Source organism: Natrix helvetica, assembly GCF_964273705.1.
Source record: "Natrix helvetica genome assembly, chromosome: 1".
NCBI lineage: Eukaryota > Metazoa > Chordata > Lepidosauria > Squamata > Natricidae > Natrix > Natrix helvetica.
Window position 1 is genome coordinate 619,832 of NC_138548.1, and position 22,889 is coordinate 642,720.

At 60.4% G+C, this 22,889-nt stretch overlaps 1 protein-coding gene across 3 annotated transcripts; it reads right to left on the reverse strand.

Moving 5' to 3' along the window:
• Positions 1-400: 400 nt before the first annotated feature.
• NR2F6 (nuclear receptor subfamily 2 group F member 6) lies at positions 401-17,069 on the reverse strand. Of its 3 annotated transcripts, none has more exons than XR_014175694.1 (5): positions 16,297-17,069; positions 6,887-6,981; positions 4,959-5,483; positions 1,493-2,174; positions 401-630 (listed from the first exon to the last, which is right to left on the reverse strand). XR_014175694.1 is itself a non-coding variant. In XM_081956920.1 (4 exons), exons 1-4 carry the CDS (start codon positions 16,581-16,583, stop codon positions 1,900-1,902), a joined length of 1,182 nt encoding a protein of 393 aa, XP_081813046.1. In that variant the 5' UTR covers positions 16,584-17,069; the 3' UTR covers positions 401-1,899. The 3 variants fall into 3 exon arrangements, 1 of the variants encoding a protein (XP_081813046.1); XR_014175695.1 differs by having other exon boundaries at positions 401-845; XM_081956920.1 differs by having other exon boundaries at positions 401-2,174.
• Positions 17,070-22,889: the final 5,820 nt, after the last annotated feature.

Consider the following 22,889-nt stretch of genomic DNA (forward strand, 5'->3'; position numbering starts at 1 on the left):
GGGGATAAAGGGAAGTGGGGAAGGTTAGGTTGCCAGTCCTGGGCTCAGAGGCTTTGCGTGGCTCCAGACTGGCCTCCTTCCTCCCAACAGGAACACAAAAGGCCCCCAGCCCCCAATTATCTGGAGGATGCAGCCAGGGAGCCCTTGAGAGACAAGGCCCAGCCCCCCCAGCCCCCCCCCCAAGGATGCAACAAACCAGTTTGACCCTGGCTGAAGGGGGGGGAGCAGAAAAACCATCTTCCACAGAGCTGATGGACTGGGCTGGGGGGGGGCTGGGGGAGGAGACTTCCGGTCTTTGAAGTTGGCCCTCACAGGCCCCCTACCCCCTTCTGGTAGCCCCCCTTCTCTCCACTGGAGTGCCCCCCCCTCGTCCAACCAGGCTAAAATAAGTCACATCCGATACCCAAATATTTTTATTCCAAGCACAGAAGTGGCGCTTCCTTGATCCGGAATTTGGAGAGAAGAGAGAGAAAGAGAGGAAAAGTTTGCATAGATTACAATCGGTACTTTAGACTTCCGAGACCTGAGATCGAGTCCCACCACTCTCGACGACTGAAGAAAAGCCGGCCTCGTGGCCTCCGTTTCCTCCGTCTGCAAAACGGGCTTAATGGCGAATTTCCATCCCATGCTCTGTGAAGAGACCGTCGTAGACACACACACACGCAAAGGGGAAAGCAGAAGGGAAGAGGAAAAAAGGCCACAAAGTGATCACACACGTCAGCCGAACGGGCGTCTGGCGAAGGTCACGGGGACACCAGGGCGGGCAAGGAGGGTGGATGGCAGAGGGGCATGCAGGCCAACGTCTTGCATAGCGTCTTCACAAATGGAGCTAGCACAGCCTGCCGCTTTTTGGGGAGGGGCAGAAAGAAAAGAAAACGTGGGCCGGGGGAGGAGAGGAGGAAGAGGAGCAACAAGCATCTCATCCGCAGAGGATCCATCGCCCACCAGGGTCTCTTCAGGGGATTCGCCCAGCAGGGGCCACCCACCTGCCCAGGCAGAGGCTGTCCCTGCCCAAAGGGGCCCCAGGGGCCCGGGAGAGGGAGGGCCAGGATCCAGGCTGGGGCACATGCCAGGGCAGTCCCCGTGCCTCTCTGTAGCCCCTTCCCAGGGGGCATCTCTCGCTGTGGCCCTTACAGGGGCCCCACACTCTGCCATGCAGGGGCTGCAATTCTGTTGATGCCCCTGGCTGCCCCGAGCCGAACGCCAGACCCCACAGAAGGGCAGGGAGTCCCCCCCCCTCTCTTTGGTGCCTCTTCTGCCGGGACGGGAGGGCAATCTTTGAGGGGGGGGCACAGGGGTCGGGGGGGGGGGAGAAGCTGCATGAGGAAACCATGCAAGTGGGGGACAGGGACTAGTTTGCCAGTCAAAACCTGGCAGGATGGGGCCCCTCCTTTAAAGGGCCCTTTGCAGCTGCAAAAGGGGGGGCTGCAAACTGGCAGCCCTCCCCACTTCCCTCCCCCCAACAAGGGGGTCTTTTCAAGCACTCTCAAACCTGGTGGATCTTTTGTAGGCCCCCGGGGAGCCTTTCCTGACCTCTTTCAAGGTGCTGCTGCGAATGCTGGGAAGAACCAAGCAGAAGGGGGAGGGGTTCGGAGCCCCCCCTCGCCCCCCAGGCCTTCTCCTTCTTCCTCCTCCTCCTCCTCCGACTACATGTGGCACAGAGACGGCTGGCGTGCCCCCCGGGAGAAACAGACGAAGCCAAGCGCTCCCACCTCAAGTCTCTCTTGGCATTGGGGGGTGGGCTTTGTCCTCAGCCACGGGGAGGGGGGCTCTCCAGCCTCACCCCTCCCAAAGGGGTCCCACAGAAGCCCAGGTGCCCCCCTCCAAAGTCTCGGTGGGGGCCGGAGGGGGGAGGGGCGGCTGCTGTGGGGAGGCCAGCGTCCCTCCGCCTGTCCGGCCTCACTGCCCCGTCCCGTAGGGCCAGTTGAAGGAGCTGCCGGAGAGCAGCATGTCCCGGATGAGGGTCTCGATGGGCGTCTTCCCCACCAGGCGCATGAAGAAGAGCTGCGAGATGAGGGAGGCCGGCACGGCCCGAAGGGCAGGGAGCCGCAGGAGCAGCCGGCCGAAGCGCTGTGGCTGGGAGGGGTACTGGGAGCGGACGTACTCCGTCAGCGCCACCTGGGCCTTCTCCTGCAGGCTCTCCAGGTGGGCCGGGTCCGAGAGGCCGCAGGCGTCTGCAGGAGAGAGGAAGAAGTGAGCCCCCGCGTGCCCCCAGCCCCAATTGCTCCCTTCTGTGAAACATTCTAGTCCTCATGGTGCTTCTGCAGGAGGTGGAATACTCGGGGGGTCTTTGGTGCTGTCGGATATATTGGCTGTTTTGCTGCAGACGTTTCATGACCCAACTAAGTAACATCATCAGTGCTAGTAAGGAGTGGTGTTTTGTTTATGTAAACCCCTCCCTTCTAGCACTGATGCTGTTACCTAGTTGGACAATGAAACGTCTGCAAGAAAGCCACCCGGCTCAGGGAGCCCCCCAGGGGACCCCCCATTCCCCCCCCCCCCAGCTCTGAATATTCTCCTTTATTGCTTGAATGCCCAGCTGAGAGGTTGGCCTTGATGAGCGAGAGGCTCCCTTGCCCCCCCCCGAGAGACCGGAGACGGCCTGCCTCCTGCGCTGGCACTGCTGAGAATTCCACACCCAGCATCCCACGGGAGAAGAAGGGCAGTCCAAGGCGCTCGGCCCCTGGGACGTTGGGAATTGCGTTGGCAGCCCAGGGGCACCGAGACCTTGCCCCCCCACAGCTGCCTTCTTGGGCTGGGAAGAGCAAAGCGGAGGCGGGGGGGGGTGCCGGTGCCAGTCCCAAAGTGCCAGATGCCTTTGCCAAGGAGGGTGCCCCGCAGAGCGGCTGGAGGAGGGCTGGGGACTGTCACTGTTGCCAGGGAAGGCTGCCCCCCTTCGCTTCAGCCCCCCCAAAGCCTCCGATGCAGCAGGAAAACAGCTTTTGGGAAGGGGTGATCAAGGGGGCAGCAGGCAGCCAAGGCAGGGCACCCCCCCCCCCCCCCGGGCAGCCTTTGCTTCCCCATTTCCCAGAAGGTGCACCCTGCTGGCAAGCGGCAGTGAGAGAAGCGGAATTGGCAGGAGGGCCCAGGAAGACGCCAAGACAAAGCCAGGAATCTCCCCTCAGGACCCCCCCCACCGAGGGCTGCCCCTCTCTTTGCCTGCACAGCAGTTGCTCTTTGTGTGTGTGTGTGTGTGTGTGTGTGTGTGTGTGTGTGTGTGTGTGTGTGTAAAAGACGTTTGAGAAGCCCCCAAAAGCCTTGGCCACCTTCTCCCTCCAAGGGCCTTTGCAGAAACCTTGGGTGCATCTCCCCCCTTTGGCCACAGGGTGTCGCTGTTCCACACCCCATGCCCACCCCCCAATCCAAGGCTGGGGATTGGGGGGGGATGAGGAGCCCCCCCCAATGAACCTCTTTACTTAACTTTCAGCTAAACCAAAATGCAAATCTGAGAAATAGGCCGATTGAGGCTTCCCTTTCTTAGAACAGAACCCAACTCAATTTGGGCCTCTCCAACCAACCAACCAACCAATCAATCAACCAACCAATCAATCAATCAATCAATCATTTAATTCCCTGCCCAGTCCCTTCTTAAAACCTCCAGTGTTGGAGCAGCCACAACCTCTGGTGGCCAGCAGTTCCACGGGCTAATTGTCTTCCCTGTTAGGAAGTTTCTCCTTCTCCCCTTCATGAGTTCCCACCTGTTGCTTCTTCTCCTGCCTTCGGGGGGCCTTGGAGAACAGGTTGACCCCCCCCTCTTCTTTGGGGCAGCCCCCCCCCAATGCTGGGAGAGGGCTCTCCTGTGCCCCCCGGCCCCCCTGTTCTCTCGACTGGCCAAACTGAATCCCTGCAAGGGCCTTTTGCCTCTTTCTGCCTCATCTCCCTCTCCATCTGCCTTGCCTAGGCTCCGGCCGACTCAGGCAGCGACCTGCTTTGCGACCGTCATGGTGGTCAGAATTCAAGGAATACCCGCACTCTTCCTGGAGGGGAGCCCCCTGCCCTGCCCAGCCCCCTCTTCCTCGCCAGGGGCCAGGCCTCCCTGCCCAGCCTCTGCCCTCCCGTACCAAGGCCGGCCCCTCCTCTCCTCCGGGGGAGTGCCAGCCCTGCCCAGGCGAGGGGGGGGCGATAGGGAGGGGGGCTGCAACCCCACCAGGCCCTGCAGCAGGGGGCTCCTCTGGACAGGCAGCCTTGGACAGTCCTCTGCTTACGACGGACACGATGACTTGCCAATGACCCAATTCCAAACCTCCGATGCCCTCCCCTCCGCGGGCATCCCATTTGGGGGGCTGGCAACCGTCTGGCATCGTCTCAGAGTCACCTGGCCACCATTGGCAAAAACACACACACCCCCGTAGCAATCCATGGATTTGCTTAATGACCGTCGCAAAATTGGGTGTTGGAAAATCCGAAAAGTCACGGGATGACCTGCTTTACGGCTGTCATGACTTACGGCACTTTGGAAGGGTCGTAAGTCAAGGACTTTCAATACTAACCTGCCCCAGGCTGAGTCTGCGCCAGGGCCCAATGCCCCAAGCAAGCTGGCCCTCAGGTAGTCCTCAACTTACAACCGTTCATTTAGTGACTGTTCAACGGCTCTGAAAAATGCGACTTACGACCATTGTTCGCATTTTATGGCCGTTGCAGCATCCCCCGTGGCCGTGTGACCGCAATTCAGGCCCTTGGCAACTGACTCAGAGTTATGACGGTCGCAGCCTTCCGGGGTCCTGCGATCCCCTTTTGCGACCTTCCAACCAGCGAACTCGACGGGGGGAGCCGGATACAAGGAAGGTCGTAAAATGAGGCCAAACTCCAACTTAACAACCGTCTCGCTCAGCCACAGAAATTTTGGCCTCAAAGGGGTCGCAGGTCGAGGACCGGCTGTGCTGGGAGGGTGCAGAGCCCGGCAAGGGAGGCCACCCACCCGCCTGCCCAGAGGGCCCTCCCGATGCCCGGGGGCTGACCTGGCGTGAAGAGGGCGATGGCCTTCAGGCAGCTGAACTCGGCCGTGTCCACCTGCAGCCGGCTGAGCTTCTCCACCTGGTCCTGGAAGATGCGGATCTGGTCCATGAAGGAGACCACCCGGTCGGCAGACATGGGGGCCGCGTGGAAGCCGGCGGCGGCCAGCAGGGGCGCCATGTGGAGGGGCAGCGCGGACTGGGCGGCGTTGAGCACGAAGAGTTCGCTCCAGCTGAGCCGCAGCAGCGCCACCTGGTCCGAGACGGGCAGCTCCGGGAAGAAGGGGATGTTGCGTGCCCACTCCACCGTGCTGAAGAGCAGCCGGGCGGCCAGCTCACAGATGTTGTCGATGCCCATCACGCTGCCCTGCTGGGCGTACTGGGAGCTGAAGCGGGCGCTGGGGTACGGCTCGGCCCTCAGCAGCTGCGAGATCAGCTCCGAGACCGGCTGCCCGTTGTAGTAGTCCCCGCTCTGCACCGCGTTGGGGCTGGCGCTGGCGTGGCTGGGGGGGATGCGGCCCCTCTGGACGGCTGCGTGGAGGGGGCAAGGGAGAGGGCGGGTCAAGGGGCGGGCAGGACCCTCCCCCCCTCCCATCCAGGCAACTTCGGCAGGCTGGGAAGACACCCCGAGGCCCTGGCTTGGCATCGGCGGGAGCGCCTGCTGCTGCTGCTTGCCCGGGAAAGGTGCCAGGGCCTGAGGCCACCTGGTGCCTTCCCCCACCTCTGGCCTCCTTTTCCAGGTGTGACCTCTGCCCCAGCTGGGTCACGTGAGCCCCCGCCCCAGCCCCACGGGTGCCGTGCCCTCCCGGCAGGCCTGCTCAACCGGTCCCTCCCTGGCAAAGCCGGGCACTTCCCTGCCCCCCTTCTGAACCGTGCCCTACATGCCACCCCCTTCCCACCGCTTGGCTCTCCTCAGCAGCCGTCCCTCACAGGTAGAGTGCTCCTAAGCAAAGAGGCTCTACGAGGAGGAGGAGGAGTTCCCCCCCTCTGCCTGGGAATTCTCTTCTGCTAGCTGGTGCCCCTCGGGTGGGAGGAGCTGTGGGCAAACTCAGGGGCAGAAACAAAAGGAATGACCCTGATGGGGCGCCAACCTCTTCCCTGGCAGTTCAAATCTAAGAGAGGCTTTGGGGACCCCCCTGTCCACTGGCTCTCTGTCCTGAGCTGCAAACTGCCCCATAGTTAATCCAGAGCCCTGTCCAGCCCCTCCCCAAGGGGCCCCTGCCCAGCAGGGGTGGAAGGGAGGGGAGGGGTCTGCCCCCAAAGACCTGGGGGTGGACTGCAGTGCAATCTAAGTGTGGTGGGGGGGGGAGAGGGAAGGGGGCCGTGTCCTCTAGGTGGCTCCTGGGTTCCCTCTGGCCTGGCTATGTGCCCGGGCACCAGAGCCCCCTTGCCCTGGGACAGCCGATCCCCCAGCCAGCAGGGAGGGGAGGGTCTCCTCCCCCACCAGGAGGGGCTGCCTCTCAGCCAGTCTGACTTCATTCCCAGAGGGCAGTTGGGGGAGGGCGAGGGGGGGGGAGGCCTGCCCTGACTTGCCTGGGGAGCAAAGGAAGGGCACCGGCTCCTCTTGTGCTCAGCGGCTGCTGCCCTCCCTGTGCGATGTTGGGGGGGGGGGAAAGGTTGGGAGGGGTTCGGCTCTGGAGGGAGCCAAGGGTGGACCCCTGCAGTTCCCCTCTCCCCACCCAGATTCCACCCTGGGCTGGAGAACCAGAAGGAGCCGTTGGAAGCCCAATCAGTGCCCGAGACCCCTCCCCTCTTTCCTGCAACTCCCCAGATACCCTTGGGGGCCCTCCCCAGTAGCAGCCCAATGGGGGGGGGGTCTGATTGCCCCCCCCAACAATCCTCCCTCTGGCTTCAGTTTCCTGGGGAGTAGCCAGCCCCCCCTACGCCTGCCCTTGAGCCCCCCCCCCGCACCCCCCTCCAGCGGCCGGCCTCACCTTCTTTCCTCATGCCGACACGGAAGCACTTCTTCAGCCGGCAATATTGGCATTGGTTGCGGTGATGCTGGTCGATCTGGCAGTCCCGGTTGGACCTGCGGAGGACAGAAGAGAAGCGGCTTCAAGCCCCCTTCGAGAAGGGTTAGGGTCTCCACCCCCCCCCCCCGAATCTGCCTAGACTAGTGATCTCTAAGCTGGAGAACTGTAAGGCTGGAGGACTTCAGCTCCCAGAATCCCCCAGCCTTCAAACCGGCCAATTGGGAGGAGCCCTGGCAAGGACGGGGGTGGGGGGGCTTTAAATGCCATCCATCAATCACCAGGGCTGGTCTGGAGGTCTTTAGCAGCATCTGCCCCCCCCCCCCCCAATCTGGGTGGGGGTTGTGGCCCCGCTGCTGGCCAGGCTTTGGGGAAGGGGAGCCGGACCCCCAGGCCCAAAGCCCTCCACTATCCAAATGGGGGCTTGTTGCAAGCCCCACCCCCACTCGGGGCCTTGACCGCAAGGGGGCTGATTTAGAGGGGGGCTGCTTGGAGCAGGCTGGACCGTTGACCCGGGTGAGCAGGATTTGGACAGGGGATACCCAGAGAGCATCCAGCTGGATGGACCTTAGGTAAATCAATGCTGAAAAAGGTCTGGAGGTGGGAAGCAACTCCACCCCCCCCCCATGCCATTGCTGGCAATGCTTGGTGGTCAGCTAAGGGACTACAATGCCCATCGCTGGGAAAGAAAGGAAGAGAGGAGGAAGCCTTGGCCAGGACAATCCCGGCGGCTCCTAAGGGTGCAAAGGGGGCCGGCTGGCTGACCCCTCCACTTAGGGGGCAGGGGTGCAGGGGGAAAGAGCAAAGGGCAGCCCCCCCCCCGCCAGCCCCCTCCTGGTTGCAATCAAGAGGAGGCCATGACCGCCAGGGGGTGGGGGTGGGGGGAGGGTGGCGGGATTAGGATGCAAAAAGACTCCAATGTAATAAAGGTTTTTATATGTAGAATATATAGAATGTTATATATATATATAGAATAAAGAAAAAAAGATGCATGAAATAATATAAAGTTATAGTTACAGCCTTATATGTGCAGATAAAAGAATCACAACAGATATTTAAAAGAAGTGTCATGTGTTGCAAAGATGCAAAGTTTGCATAAACAAAATACAAAGTTACAAAAAAAAAACCAGTGACCTCCCTGCTCCAAAGCCAGCCCCCCCCGCCCCCCGCCCCTCCCCCGCGGCAGACAGGAGCAAGGAGGAATTCCAGCAATTTCCTCCCTTTGCCCAGGCAGGAGCTGTGGGGGAGGGGCGGTTGGGGGTCCCAGGTGGGTCGGGCTCTGTCCCAGACCTCTTGGGCCCCTTGCAAAGCTTGTTGGAGGGCCAGGGGGTGGGGCAGCGTGGGGTCAGGAAGCCCCCTCAGGAGGGGAAGCCAAGGAGAGGCCCCTTCCCCACACTTTGCACAAACTCCGGGAAGGCAGGCAGAGGGAGGCACCGGTTCACCCCCCCCATCAAACCTTCCATGGGGGTCTTTTCCCCACATGCCCTTCGCCCCCCCCTCCCTTCCCTTCCCTGGAGGGACCCTGCCTGGGGCAGAGGGGGCTCCGTGGGGCCTGCACGTCTGACCACCCACAGAGGGAGCAAGCACCACGAGACCCTCCCCCCCAAGAGCCCCCCCCAAGGGGGGCATCAGACACAAGCAGAGGAAGCCCACTGAGCTTCAGGCAGAGATTGGTGACCCCAAAGTGGTCTCCCTTTTATCCCCCTCTGCCTCTCCTCTTTCCTTACCACCCTGGGATCACCTGATGGCCTCCCATCCAAGCACTAAGAACGGGCCTAATCTTAAACCCCAACCCCTTCATTCCTGCTGGGCCAAATACAGGCAATCCTCAATTTACGACCTCAGCTGAGCCCAAAATTTATGTTGCTAAGCGAGACAGTCGTTAAATGAGTTTCACCCCATTTTACAATCCTTTTGCCACCGTTCAGTGAATCACTGAATCACAGTGAGTCGTTACCATGGGAACGCTGCAATGGTCGTAAATATGAAAAACGGTCTTAAGTCACTGTTGTAAATCTGAACGGTCACTAAATGAACGGCTGTTAGCCAAGGACCAAATGCCCGAGAAACCCCCCCCCCTGAAACCCTCTTCCCTGCCCTGTCTCAGGCTCAGCTGTTTCCAGGACCCCCGAGGACATTAGAGGGGCTGGAGTAGGTTGAGCACGGGGGGGGGGGCGGGCTTGGGGGTCTCCTGGGGTCTGCCCCACCAGAGGTACCCCATATACTCTGCTTAGTGACCCATGTGCTCACTTAAGAGAGAGGCAGAGGGGGCCCCACAGAAGAGCCGGCTAAGAGGCTCCCCAAATGAAAGCCCACAATGGGCAGGGGGCGTGGGGGGAGGGCTGCACATCATGTGACCACCTCCAGCCCCATCTGGACCCCCCAACCCCCTGCAACCCCCCCCTCTGCCTGTAGACATCACTGGCAAGCGAACAAGCCCCCCCCCGGCATTCGTACATCACAACACTCCCCCCCCCCCCCAAGAAGAGCCCAGACTCTGGAGAGGGTCCCTGGTCTGAGATGGCTCCGGCCAGGTTCTCCTGCTGGAGCAGGGGCTGGACTAGAAGGCCTCTAAGGTCCCGTCCAGCTCCCCCCTCCTATTCTGCCCCTGCAGCACCCCTGGCCAATCCTGCCACCCCAGAAGGCCTGGAAAAGCCTGAGCGGGCAGAGCACCAGGGGCTTCGGAGTGCCAGCCCCGTGGCACAACCCTTGGGGGGACCAAATCAAGGATGAAAATTTAACGGCCGTCGGCATCTTCAATTGCAGCTCATTTTGCAACCGTTCAAGGTTACGGAAAAGGGTGAGTTATGACCGTCTTCACACTTACGACCGTTGCAGTGTCCCCGTGGTCAGGCCTTTTGCAAAGTCACAGAGGAAGCCGGATTTCCTTAAAACTGTGTTCCTAACTTAACATTCAGTGAGTCACTTAACAACAGAGGCAAAAAAGGTCGTAAAGTGGGAGGAAACTCGCTTAGCAGCATTAAATTCTGGGCTCAGTTGTGGTGGCAGCTTGTTACCCCTGGGGAAGTGGGTGATGGGGGACTCACGGGGGGGGGACTGGGCCTTTGCCAGCACTTATGGGGGGGTCTCCCTCTTCCACCCCCCCCCAAGAGGTTTCCCTCCATGGGAAGGACACCAGAGGGGGCGGAGAGACTCCCTTGGGGGGCACGTGAGCCAAGCAGGCCTAAGAGGAGGCTGAGGGGGGGGGCTTCCCCCTTCGGGTGGGGTGGGGAGAGCCCCTCCTCCCTCTGCGTGGGGCTAATGAGCTCATTAGGGCAGCCAATTAAAGGCCCCACTTGCCAGCCCACCATGGCTTTTAAATAGGCCCAGCGGCCCAGCCCAGAATCCCAGCGCCAGGTGGGCTCCAGCTGGGCAGGAGAAAAGCCCTCCGCCTCCTTGCTTGGGCTGGAAAAGGTAGCAAGCCTCCCCCCTCTTCCCCCCCCCCCCGGTTTATTGGGGGGTGGGCTGGGGGCACGGAGGAGGGCAAGGCGGCTGTGCTTGGAATGAGCCACCCACGGAAGGGAGGCCGGAAAAGTCTGGCTCCCTCCCAGCGCATGCGGGCAAAGGCCCTGACCGGCCCTGCTGGTTGAGCATGTGTCAAAGTCATAAAATTTAAAGCAAGGAGAGGGGGGGAGGAAGGAGGGAAAGAGAGAGAGGGAGGAGAGAAAGAGAAAGGGGAGGGAAAGAGGAGAGGGGGAGAGAGAGAAAGGGGAGGGAAAGAGAAGGAGAGGGAAAGAGAAAGGGGAGGGAAAGAGGAGGGGGAGAGAGAGAAAGGGGAGGGAAAGAGAAGGAGAGGGAAAGAGAGGGAAAGAGAAAGGGGAGGGAAAGAGGAGAGGGGGAGAGAAAGGGGAGGGAAAGAGAAGGAGAGGGAAAGAGAGGGAAAGAGAAAGGGGAGGGAAAGAGGAGAGGGGGAGAGAGAGAAAGGGGAGGGAAAGAGAAGGAGAGGGAAAGAGAGGGAAAGAGAAAGGGGAGGGAAAGAGGAGAGGGGGAGAGAGAGAAAGGGGAGGGAAAGAGAAGGAGAGGGAAAGAGAGGGAAAGAGAAAGGGGAGGGAAAGAGGAGAGGGGGAGAGAGAGAAAGGGGAGGGAAAGAGAAGGAGAGGGAAAGAGAGGGAAAGAGAAAGGGGAGGGAAAGAGGAGAGGGGGAGAGAGAGAAAGGGGAGGGAAAGAGAAGGAGAGGGAAAGAGAAAGGGGAGGGAAAGAGGAGAGGGGGAGAGAGAGAAAGGGGAGGGAAAGAGAAGGAGAGGGAAAGAGAGGGAAAGAGAAAGGGGAGGGAAAGAGGAGAGGGGGAGAGAGAGAAAGGGGAGGGAAAGAGAAGGAGAGGGAAAGAGAGGGAAAGAGAAAGGGGAGGGAAAGAGGAGAGGGGGAGAGAGAGAAAGGGGAGGGAAAGAGAAGGAGAGGGAAAGAGAAAGGGGGAGGGAAAGAGGAGAGAGAGAGAGAGAGAGAAAGAGAAAGGGGAGGCAGGGCGATAGAGAGGGGGAAAGAGAGAGAGCAAAAGAGAAAAGGGAGAGAGAGAGATACAGAGGGTGAAAGAGAGAAGCATTTGCTCAATTAAGCAGAGAAGGGAGAGAACCAACTTTGGGGCCAGGGGGGGGGGAGGAAATGGCATTTCAGAGCCCTTGAAGGGAACCGTTGTGTTGAGGGTCACTCCTGGTGCCCAGCCAGGATGCCCTGCATTGTTGCTGCTTGCCAGCCTCAAGGGTGCCCCTTCCGGGAACTGGGGACTCTTCCAAGTGGCTCTGGGCCAACAGCCGCCTGATTTGGGGGCAGAGAAAAGGGGAGGGTGTGCCAATCACCGGGGGTGGGGTGGGGTGGGGGGGGTGAGACACGGTGCGAAGGGTGGGGCACTTTCACTCTCTGGGTGCTGATTTTCCTGGCAACCAAAGGCTCTTTTCAGTGGAGGGCAAAGTGAAAAAGGTTATGCTCCCCTCCGGAGGCTTCTTCCCCCCAAGCATCCCTGTCCTGCCCGAAGACCCCCTCCCCAAAAGGAGAAAGCACCAGGAGGCAGCATCCACTGGCCTTCTGCAAGCAGCCTCTATTAGGCTGGCACCCAAGTGCCAACGTAGCCCATAAATGCCCAGAAGCTTCTTCCCACCCTTTGTGGCTCAGGGGCTTCTCTTGCAAACAGGCCAGCCAGGCGGGGGTCCCAGGACTGCCCTCCCTCCTGCCCCATAAGGGGGGCCGGGTAGGGCAGGAAGGACATGGGGGGGGAAACCAAATTGGAGTCGGGTGGGCGCCCCAGGGCAACCCCCCCCCCTGCGGCCCCAAGTCAAAGCCTCTTTATCTCCTTCATTTCTCTTTCCCCTTCCTGCCCCCCCCCCCCGCCTCCCTTGGGAACCCACACAGCCTGGCCTATGCACCCAGGGAGTCCTCCACTTACAACAGTTCACTTACTGACCGTTTGAAGGGCACAGGAAAAAGCAGCACGGCAGTTTTGCACACTTAAAACCCTCACAGCCTCCTCCTGCCCACCCACTCAAAATTCAGACGCTTGGCAACTGACTCGTATTTATGACGGTCACAGGACCCCCTTTTGAGACCTCCTTGACGAGCAAAGCCCATGGGGGAAACCAGATTCACGTAACGACCGTGCGGCTAATGTTAACAATTGCAGTGATTCACTTAACAGCCGTGGCCAGGAAGGTCCTAAAATGGGGCAAAACTCTCTTAACAACCATCTCGCTTTGCATCATAAATTTTGGGCCTGATGGTAAGTCGAGAGATGTCCGCCCATTTGGGTCTGGGATGGGGAGTCCCACAGGGGAGACGCACACCCCTGTCCCAGCTCAGCTTCACTGCGCCTGTGTGCCTGCCTCCCGACGGCCGGCTGATCTTCGGGGGGAGCACATGCGGGAGACGGGCGTGTATGTGCGGGGGGAGGGGAGGTGGCGCCCCCATCATGGCCTGTTTTGGTCCCAGGCGGCTACTAGGCCCCAAACGGTGCAGGGGGAGGGGGGCTACGGGTGCATGCGTGGGGGGGAGGGGGGAGCATGGGGGGTTGCAGGGCAGGGAGCATGCAGAGGTGTCATGAGCGCATTGCATTATGGGTGCAGGTGGGGGAGCTTTTGGCCCCTGACGACAGAAAGGTCAGCCATCGCTGCTTATGGGGCCAGGGATCCCCCAACCCCTCAGAGTCACCCCAATCTCCTTCACAGGAAGAGCCCGTGCATGTGGAAGGGGCTTCTGGGTGAGGCTTTGATGAATCCCTGGGTGGGGACCCACCTGCCACCTTCCCTGACTGGACAAATGACCAAACCATGTCAACAAGCTTTCAAGGAGAGACTGGGCTGCCACCGACAAGGGCATGGTGTAGGGTCTCCTGCTGGGGGGGTGGGCTGGACTAGATGACCTCCAAGGTCCCTTCTGACTCTGTTAATCTGTTATCTGACACACCCCAAACAGCCCCCCCCCCGGGTGCCACAATAATTTGCACAGCGGGAGCCCCACCGACTGCGGAAACTGGAGACACCTTTATTTTAAGACACTCACAAGGCCTCACCCACCTTCACACACACACACACACACACTTTGCAAGCGCCAGGTGACTCATCCGCAGGTTGGGAGGCAGGTCAAAAGTCCCACCTGGCTGCAGGAATCGCCAAAGGGAGGGGGGGAAGCCAACTGCCCCCCCCACCCCCCCACGCAAAGACCCAGGCCCAGGTGGATATGGCCAAAAGAGCAAGCCAGACAGCTGCGTTGGGGAGATTGGCTGATTCTCACCCCTTTGGGGAGGGAAGAGACCCAAAGCCACCCCCCCCCCAGGACCTCCCTTTCCCAGCTATGTGACACCCCCCCACCGCTGTTTCCATCTGGAGGGGGGGGATTAATGAGATGCAGATGAGGCTGTCTGTCTTGGGAAGCCCAGCGCAGAGGGTGCTCAGATAGGATACGGGGGGGGGAGGCAGGGGATTAGCGGACACCCCCCCCCATGTCTGGAAGTCCCATCCTTCTGCAATGCCCCTCCCCCAAGGGATATTGGGGGGGGGGAGAAGCTGTTCTTCTGCATCCCTTTTTCTCCAAAGCTTCCTTCCCAGGCAGAGGCCGGATCAAAGGGACGTCTGTCTGGCTGCTTTGCCTTCTGTGGCTGCAACACAGGCTGGGCATCGGCCTGGATGCTGCCCGCTGGTCGGGCCTAGACTGGGCACAAGAAGGAACAAAAGACTGGCAAATTCGGGGGGGGGGGGCAAGCATGGCCCTCCAGAGCCCCCCAGAAAGCAAGTTGAGAGAGAGAAGTGGGATCCAGAATGGGCCAGAGGTGCCCCCTGCCTGAAAACAGCCCAGCTGGAGAAATGTGCCAATTGCCTTCAGTTGGGGGGGGGGAGGGGTGGCATGTGCCCATGAGAAAAACTGCTAAGCTGAGCGGCCTCTGGAGAACTTTGACCCTGAAACTATTCTCCTTCTCCCTCCTTCCCTGAGCCCCCACCTGCCCTCCCCAGGAGGAAAAGCAGGCCATTCCCCCAGGAGACTGACCGGGCCTTAGCCAAGGACTGTCCGGTGGGCAGAGGGGGAGACAAGACCAGGGCAAAGCAGCAGCAGCCTTGGGAAGGCCAGGCAGACCGACCGACCATTCAGACCTGCCTCATGAGGACTAGCGTCTTACAGAGTCAGGGAAGCAGCCCAGCAGAGGCAGAGGCTTCCTGAGAAGGTCTGCCCCATTTTGCAGAAGGCAAGGGGGGCTCTGGAGGGGCAGGGGCACGGTGGGGGCTATCCAAGTGCTGAAAGCAGATCCCTCTTCAGTGTCACATCACCCACTCAAGAGGAGCCACAAACTGACCGGGAGGGTCAGTGGCCCTTCCCTGGGGCAGGAGCCACAGCAGCCACAGAGGCTCAGAGGGGAGGGCAGGCCGGGGCCTTGATGCCGACAGAGTTCCTTCCAGGGAGGGCCCAGCCCATCAGAGGCCTGGGCAGAAGTGGGGGAGGGGGCTCCCTGCTGACCACTGGGGCGTCCAGTTCGGCCCCCACCGTCTCCAAGTAGGGAAAGTCCCCTCCTGCTTGGTGTGGAGTGTGTACGCAACTGCTTTGGAGGCTGCAGCTTCTCCCTTGAGACTCACACCATGAGGTCTGGAAACTTGGGGTGGGGGGGTAGACGGTCTTTGCCAATCCAATGGCAATCAGCTCTCAGGAACCTATCCGGTCTTGCCCATGCCAACCCCCACCCCCACCTTGGCCAGGGAGCATGGAAAGGCCATTGGGAAGGCAAAGGAAAAAAGGGCTTCCAGTGCATAATGAGAACTGGCGCCTTAGCTTCAGCACAAGAGTTTCATCTGCAGGGTCTCGGAGACCCCTGAGGACCACAGCTATGGGAAAGGGGTCTCTTTTGGGCAATCCTGGGCAGGGGGTGGGATGCCTCTAGCTGACCCCAGACGTCCAGCACCCCAATCTCAGGAAGGAGCCCCCCTCGCCTCTTTCCCAATGGGGATGGCAGGAGAAGATTGAGGTGGGAGACTCCAGCTGAGAATCCTCCCATCTCCCCAGGAATGGGGGGGAGAGGGGGGACTGGGGGAGCAACGTGGCCCAGTGTTGACCCTCTAAGACCCTGAACTGCCCACTCACTGCTCCCCAAAACTGCAGGTCCTGTTTGCCCCCCAGAGTCCTCACCCAGACCCCCCAGCTGGGCTTCTTCCAGGCTGGGCTGGCAAAGGGAGCCAGCTGGACCCCCTCCCCCTGCGCCCCACCTGAGCCGCTCAGCCCTTCACCGTTCCCCCCCCCCCGGAGATCAAGGGACCAGCGCAGGCCCCTCCCTGGACGCAGCGGCCCAGCAGGGACCCTTCCCACGCCAAGCCAGCCGGGCCACAGGTGCCTTAAGCCCCGGGTGGCCTCAGGTGGGCCCGGGGGTGACGAGGGGGCAGCCGGGACGCCCGGGCAATCTGCGGCACAAGCAGCTCCACGTGGCCCAGCCGGGCGGCAGGTGCCGGCGGGCGAAGTACCTGCAGCGCTGGGAGGGCGTCACGGGGCCCCGGGGGTCGCTGGCGCCGGCACCCCCCTCCGGGGGCCCCGTCGCTCGCCAAGCCCCCCGGGCGTCCCCCGTTGACGACCGGCCATTCCTGGGGGGCTGCCCCCCCCGTCGCCTTGGCCCTCCATCCGCGAGCAACGCCCCCGCGCGGGAAGGGAGGGGCCGCCCGCCGGGCAAAAGTCCCGCAGCCGCCCAGGCAAAGGAGCCGAAGAGGCCGCGGCGAGGATGGCCGCCTCCCCCTCCCGCCCGCCAGACCGGCCCTCCGCCGCAGCCCCCCCGCTCCTCTCCAGGCAGGCAGGCAGGCCGGCCGGGGGGGGGGCTTTTCCCGGCCTCGCCCCCGCCTCCCTCCCCCCCCAGCGGCCTGGCCGGAGGGCGTGGGGGGGGGACTCCGGCCGACCCCCCCTTCCGCCCCCCCGCGTGGCACCTGCAGGTGTAGCTGAGGTTGCGGCGGATGCTCCGCTTGAAGAAGCTCTTGCAGCCCTCGCAGGTGAAGACGCCGTAGTGCTTCCCGCTCGACTTGTCCCCGCAGACCACGCAGTCCACCGGCGCCGCCCCCGCCTTCTCCTCCTCCGCGCCCCCGCCGCCGCGCTCCGGGTCGCCGGGCGGGGAGGCCGAGTCGTCCTCGGCGGGCCGCGGGTAGCCCTTCTCCAGCCCGTTGCTCTCCCCGCCGCCGCCCGCCGCCTCGCCCCAGCCCCCGGTCACCATGGCCATAGCGGCCGGGGCGCGGCGGAGCGGGGCCGGGGGTGCGCGGGGGGCTCTCCGGCCGGCCTGCTGCTGCTGCTGCTGCCGCTCCTGCGCCGGACGGACTCTCCCTGGATCGGGGCGCGAGGGGTCCCGGCCGGGGCGGCGAGGCAAAGTTGGGCCGGGGCGGCTAGGGGCGTCGGGCGGGCGCGGCCCCTGCCGAAGTTGGCCGGACCAGCCCCGGCGCCGCCCCCGACGCCGCCCCCGCCGACGGCCGGCCGAGAGGGGCGCCTAGCAGCGCGGCGGGTCCGGGGGCGCCGGGCGGGGAGGCGGCGGCGGGAGCTCGTCCCGGGCGCCCATGGCGGGGCGGGCGGCGATGGGATTCCCGGCCGGCCGCCCTCAACGCATCGCGGCGGCGGCGGCGGCGCAAAGTTCAGGGCCGCGCGGGCTCCGGCTGCAGCCCCGCCGCGCACAGCTCTCCTCCTCCTCCTGCTGCCTGCCTGGCTGCTCGCTCGCTCCTCCCTCGCCGGCCCTCCCCTTCCGCCTGCCCGCCAGCCCGCTCGCCGGGGCCGCCTCCCGCTCCGGCCGCCGCTTCCTGCCCGCGCCGCTGCCCTGGCCGCAGGCCGCCTCTGAGCGTGTGCAGAGCGCCCGGCGCCCGCCCGCCCGCCGCCGCCGCTCCGGGCACCCCAGGCGGCCCCGCGCGCCTGCCAGGCTGGAGGGGAAGGAGCCCTAGGAGGGGGCCGCTTGGCGGGGGGCGTCCCGCAGCGGGAGAAGCTCCGGAGAGCGCGGCGAGAGAGCCAGCAGGGCGGAGGAAGGTGCGGATCCCTTTGCAACACTGTCGCTGCTTCTCCTTCCCTTTAGGGTGGGGGATGCCCGGAGGGTCCTTTCCGTGCCTGAGTGAGGGTCTACAACCCCCCCACCCCCAGATGATGACCAGTCAGGCTGGCCAAGGAGCCTGTGGGGTCTTTCCAGGCCCATTCCTGAGAGTGAAGGGGAGGCCAGGTGGAGCCCAGGGGCCTCTTTGCAAGGCCTTTTGGGACAATCCCCCCCCCCAAACACTCCTGACACCCCCTTCAACTTGTGGGCATTGAAAACATTTCCGCTCAGAGCCCCAAGGGCTGAAATTGACCCCCCCCAATGCTTCAGGCATTTGGCCAAGGGAAGCCCCCCCCCCACTTCCAGGCCCCCAGGCTCCCTTGGACCACCCCCATGTCTGCCCGTTTGTAGGCGTAGCAGGAACTGGTCCCCGTCCAGCCCTTATGGCAGCTGAAAGGGGGGAGCACTGGGGGAGCCTTGTGTGAAGTAGGCTGGGCTAGAGGTCAACATGGGGGGACAGAACCCCGGATCTCATCACACAGCAGCTGGAGCCACCAGGCCGAATGTCATTTAGAACAGGGGTCCTCAAATGTTGTAAATGGGGGCCAATTCACAGTCCCTCAGACTGTTGGGGGGCAGGAACAGCTGGGTGGGCGTGGCTAGGTGGTCATGTGACCGGGTGGTCCAAAACACACACACAAACTTTGTTTTGCTCCTGAGAGTGGAAAGCAAGTTAGTGAAGGGAGGTGGCTGCCCTGGGGTGTATAGGAGGGACTTCTGTTTGTCTGTCTGTCTCTTTCTCTCTCTCCCTCCTTCCCTCTCTAGTGGCAGGGGAGGAAAAAATGGGCCCGTTTTTTGGCCACCCTGGCCTCCAGAAGGCAGGTGGGGGCCAGCAGGTAGGCGGGGTGATGTGGGCAGCCTCATGCTCCCCTGGGGGCCGGATTAATGGCTTCAGGTGGGGCGTATCTGGCCCCCAGGGCGTAGTTTGAGGACGCCTGATTTAGAATAGCAGAGTTGGAAGGGACCTTGGAGGTCTTCTAGTCCAGCCCCCTGCTCAGGCAGGAAACCCTATACAATTTCAGACAAACGGCTATCCAACTTCTTCTTAAAAACTTCCAGTGTTGAGGCAAGTTTTTTCCACTAATGAATTGTTTGAACTGTCAGGAAATTTCTCCTCAGTTCCAGGTTGCCTCTCTCCTTGATGGGTTATCCATTATCCATTTTGGGGACCTTCTGCTGATCTTGTCTTAGGCCTATTCACACATTGGAGTCCACCTAAGAAGGTGCACCACACCCAGCTGGGAAGGGTGCTCGGCCCCTCTTCTACTGGCCTCTCAGGCCTTACACCAGGCTGTGAGATGCTGACCCACGACTGGAGGTTCCTTCCTCCCTCCCTCCCTCTTTCCTTCCTTCCGCCTTCCTTCCTTCCTTCCCTGCAAGGCTGGCTGGGGAATTCTGGGAGTTGAAGTGCACACACCTCAAATTTACCAAGGTGGAAAACTGTTGTAGGAAGAGAAAGGAGTTACTCGGTAGTAGCCAAATATTCAAAGGAGCCTGAAAGCACCTTTAATGACTCATAAATATTATGAAAAGCTTCAAATCTTTTCAGAGGCCAGGAGTAGCCGGAATGAGACAGGAATGAAATTGGGGTGTGAAGAAGGGAAGGGATGGGGGGGGGGAGATATAGGCTGCTGGTGCACATGCAGGTTATATGTAACTCACATCTGCACAACCATCCTGTCCTCCCCCCTTTCCTTGCCTCAAGTTCAATCCTGCCTCTATTTAGCCCCTTCTGGCTCTGTACGGAAGGGCCTCTGGTTTTGAATTCAGAGTGTGACAATTCAGAAAAGGTGATATCCGATAAGCCACATCTGATTATTTCTTTTGCCACAAATTACAGCCTACCTTTTTGTCTGTCTATCCACCTCTCTCCCCCACTACCATCTATTGCATCTGTCATCTATATCTGTCTATCATCTGTCATCTATCTTTGGTCTATTTACGTATATCTCTATCACCTCCCTGTCTACAGCAAATTTATCATCTATCATGTATCTATCTTACCAGAATTTAACAGAATAACAGAGTTGGAGGGACCTTGGAGGTCTTCTAGTCCAGCCCCCTGCTCAGGCAGGAGACCCTGGCCTATTCCATTTCAGACAGGGGGCTGTCCAGGCTCTTCTTAAAAGCCTCCAGGGATGGAGGCCCCACAACGTCTGAAGGCAACTTCCCTTCCATTGGCTTTTTGTCCTCACTGTTAGGAAGTTTCTCCTTACACATCTATGCTTTCAGGCGCTTTGGCGAACAGGCTGATCCCCTCTTTTTTCTGGCAGCCCCTCCAATATTGGAATGCTGCTATCAGCTTGCCCCTCGTCCTTCTTCTCATTAAACTAACCATGCATAATTCCTACATGTAGTTTAGCCTCCAAGCGTGGATTATCTTGGTTGCTCTTCTCTGCACTCTCCAGTCTCATCGTCTTTACATTGTGAGGACCAAACACACACACAGACACATTCTCTCTCTCCCCCCCCCCCCACTATCATCTATCTGTTGCCTATTTATATCTCTATCTATCATCCAGCTATCTATAGCTGTCATCTATCCATCTCTCTAGCAGTATAGGGCAGATCCCTATCAAAATTAAAAGCAACTGGATCGTTTTCTCCAAAGCAGATTCAAGTTTAAATGGGACCGCCTCCCCCCCCCCCCCCGCTAAACCCAAGCAGCTCATCCGAAGGAGAAAGTTGGCAGGAACGAAGCCTGACATTGAATCTCCGGAGCGTGTTATTTACGGAGCCTGGCCGCCCTCGGACACACAAAGGGCAGAGGGCCAAGTGACCGGAAGCGGCCCGCGCTGGCTGCCCGCACAGGAGGGGCCGGGGCCTCCCGGGGCAAAGGCCAGGCCGGGCGGGCGTCCGGCCAATGGAGTCCGGGGAGGCCGCTGCGCCCTTCGGCCCGAGAGGCCCGGGTTGGGAGGGGGCGGAGGACCGGGGAGCCCAGGCGGCCCAGCCCCCGGCTTCTTCCCCCGCTGCGGGCGCTGCGGCCGCGGGAGACAAAGGGCGAAAGCGGAGCCGGCGCTCTCCAGGCCGCCCCTCCGCCCGGCCCGCCGTTCTTTGGGCAGGTCCGTCCAGCTGGCGCGGCGCGTTTGAACTGCGGGGCATCGGCGGGGGCCGCTCCGGAGACGCTGGGCTGGTCGGAGACACAAAAGGGGGCCGAGCCAGCGGATCTGCGTCCCTTCGGCCGCCCGGAATCTCCTCTAAAGAGGGGCCGGGGGGGGGGTTAGAAAAAGGGGGTTTCTTTAGGCGGGCATCAGCCCTGAAGAAGGGGGGGGCGGGGGTTGCCTGCCTTGGCTGGAAAGGGCCCCCGCCCCGCCCCCGTCGGAGGAGGCCTTGCCCTGGGAGCCAAAGGGCCTGGCTCTGCCCCACTGCTGGGAGGAAGGGGGAGCAGAAGAGACTCCGGCCAACCCCTCGCCCCCACCAAGGCCGGAGTCCTCTGGCCATCCCAGACCCAAGGCTGCCCAGCCTCGGCCTGAACACCCCCAGGGGCGGAAGGGCAGATGGCATGAGGCTGCCTGGGCCTAAAAGTTTGAAGAATTTTGAAGAAGAGAGTGGACAGCCACCTTTCTGGAATGGTAGAGGGTTGGACTAGATGATCTCCAAGGTCCCTTCCGCCTCTATTCGGACTCCCTTTACAAGCCTTCTCTTCCTTAAGCCAAGTTCCTTTGATTTCTCTTCCGGGGAATTCGCCTACAGGACCCCCTCACCATCCTTGTTGTTCTTCTCTGCATGTTTTCCAATTGTCCAGCTGCGGCCTGACCAGGGTGGCACAGAGTGACATCATCACTTCCTGTGATCTCGGGTATTAAACTCTGTTGCCACAGCCCAGGATGGCACTGGCTCTTACGGCAGCTGTGGCTCCCACTGACTCTCTGGCCCACCCGGGAACCAAGATCCTTCTGGCAAGGAGTAGGACTGTTGCAGTCAATGCCAGCCCTGCCAGGTAGACCAAATTCGAAGTCTCTCTCCACAGGCTTCCTGCTTGCTCTGGACTTAAGCTCTGTTTTCCCTCTTGTCACTTGAGAAATGGATCTGGCCCACCTTGGTCCAGACCTTCTTCCTTACCCTCCATGGTGTCCCTTCTCTTGGTTCTCTGCCAAAGTGCAGACCGTTACGGTCCTGAACCCTCAGCAACGTTTCAGCCCAAGTCTGTCGAGATCTTTTGGAACCCAGCTGGTCTCCTGAGCTTCTCTGGCCTTCTAGCAATCCCTCCAGCTTTGGGTCCTCCAAAACTGTTATCAAGATCCTTTTTCTCCATTGTCTTTGGTTATTTAAAATAATGTTGGAAGGGATCTCGGAGGTCTTCTATTCCAGCCCCCTGCTTAGGCAGGAAGCCCTACACCACTTCAGACAAATGGCTATCCAGCATCTTCTTAAAGACTTCCAGTGTTGGGGCATTCACAACCTCTGGAGGCAACTTCTGTTCCACTGATTAATTGTTCTCATTGTCAGGAAGTTTCTCCTCAGTTCTAAGTTGCTTCTCTCCTTGATTAGTTTCCACCCATTGCTTCTTGTTCTACCCTCAGGTGCCTTGGAGAATAGCTTGACTCCCCCTTCTTTGTGGCAACCCCTGAGATATTGGAAGACTGCTATCATGTCTCCCCTGGTCCTTCTTCTCATTAAACTAGACCTACCCAGTTCCTGCAAACCTTATTTATATGTTTTAGTCACCTTTAATCGTCTCTGTTGCTCTTCTCTGCTCTCTTTCTAAACTGTCAACATTTACTCAAAATGTTCAGGAGTTCTGGACCCAAGGCAGAACCTCAAGGTAACAGAATCACAGAGTTGGAAAGGACCTTGGAGGTCTTCTCGTCCACCCCCCTGCCAAAACAGGAGACCTATACCATTGCAGAGAAATAGTTGTCCAACCTATTCTTAAAAGCCTGCAATGTTGAGGAACCCAGAACGTCTGGAGGCAAGTCCTTCCACTGATTCCTTGTTCTCCCTGTCATGAAATTTATCCTCCTTTCTGGGTTGCTTCTCTCCTTGGTGAGTCGTTCGTCCCCCCCCGTCCCCCCCCGTTGCTTCTTCTTCTTCTGCTTCAGGGCCTTCACCTCACTACATTCCTCCACCAGATGGACAGAAACCACCAAGGACCCCCCCCCCCATTGACTGCTGTGAGTCCATGGGCCCATCTTGGCCCCAGCAAGCCATTGTCAGAGGGGACGTGGGCAGGAAGACCAAACCACCCACAAACAAAAGGATTCAGGATGTCACGCAACCACCCAACATCAAAGAACAAAATGCTTTGGTTTGTTTTTAGCCCATTTATACACACAAATATATATGTATATATCTAAAAAACAAAACTTGGCCTCTGAAAATGGTTTTCACTGAGTTTATTATTCTTCTAAACCTTTTAAAAGGTAAAGGTTCCCCTCGCACATAGGTGCTAGTCGTTCCCGACTTTAGGGGGCGGTTTCAAAGTTTCAAAGTCAGGGGGGTGGGTTTGTGTGGGAGGTG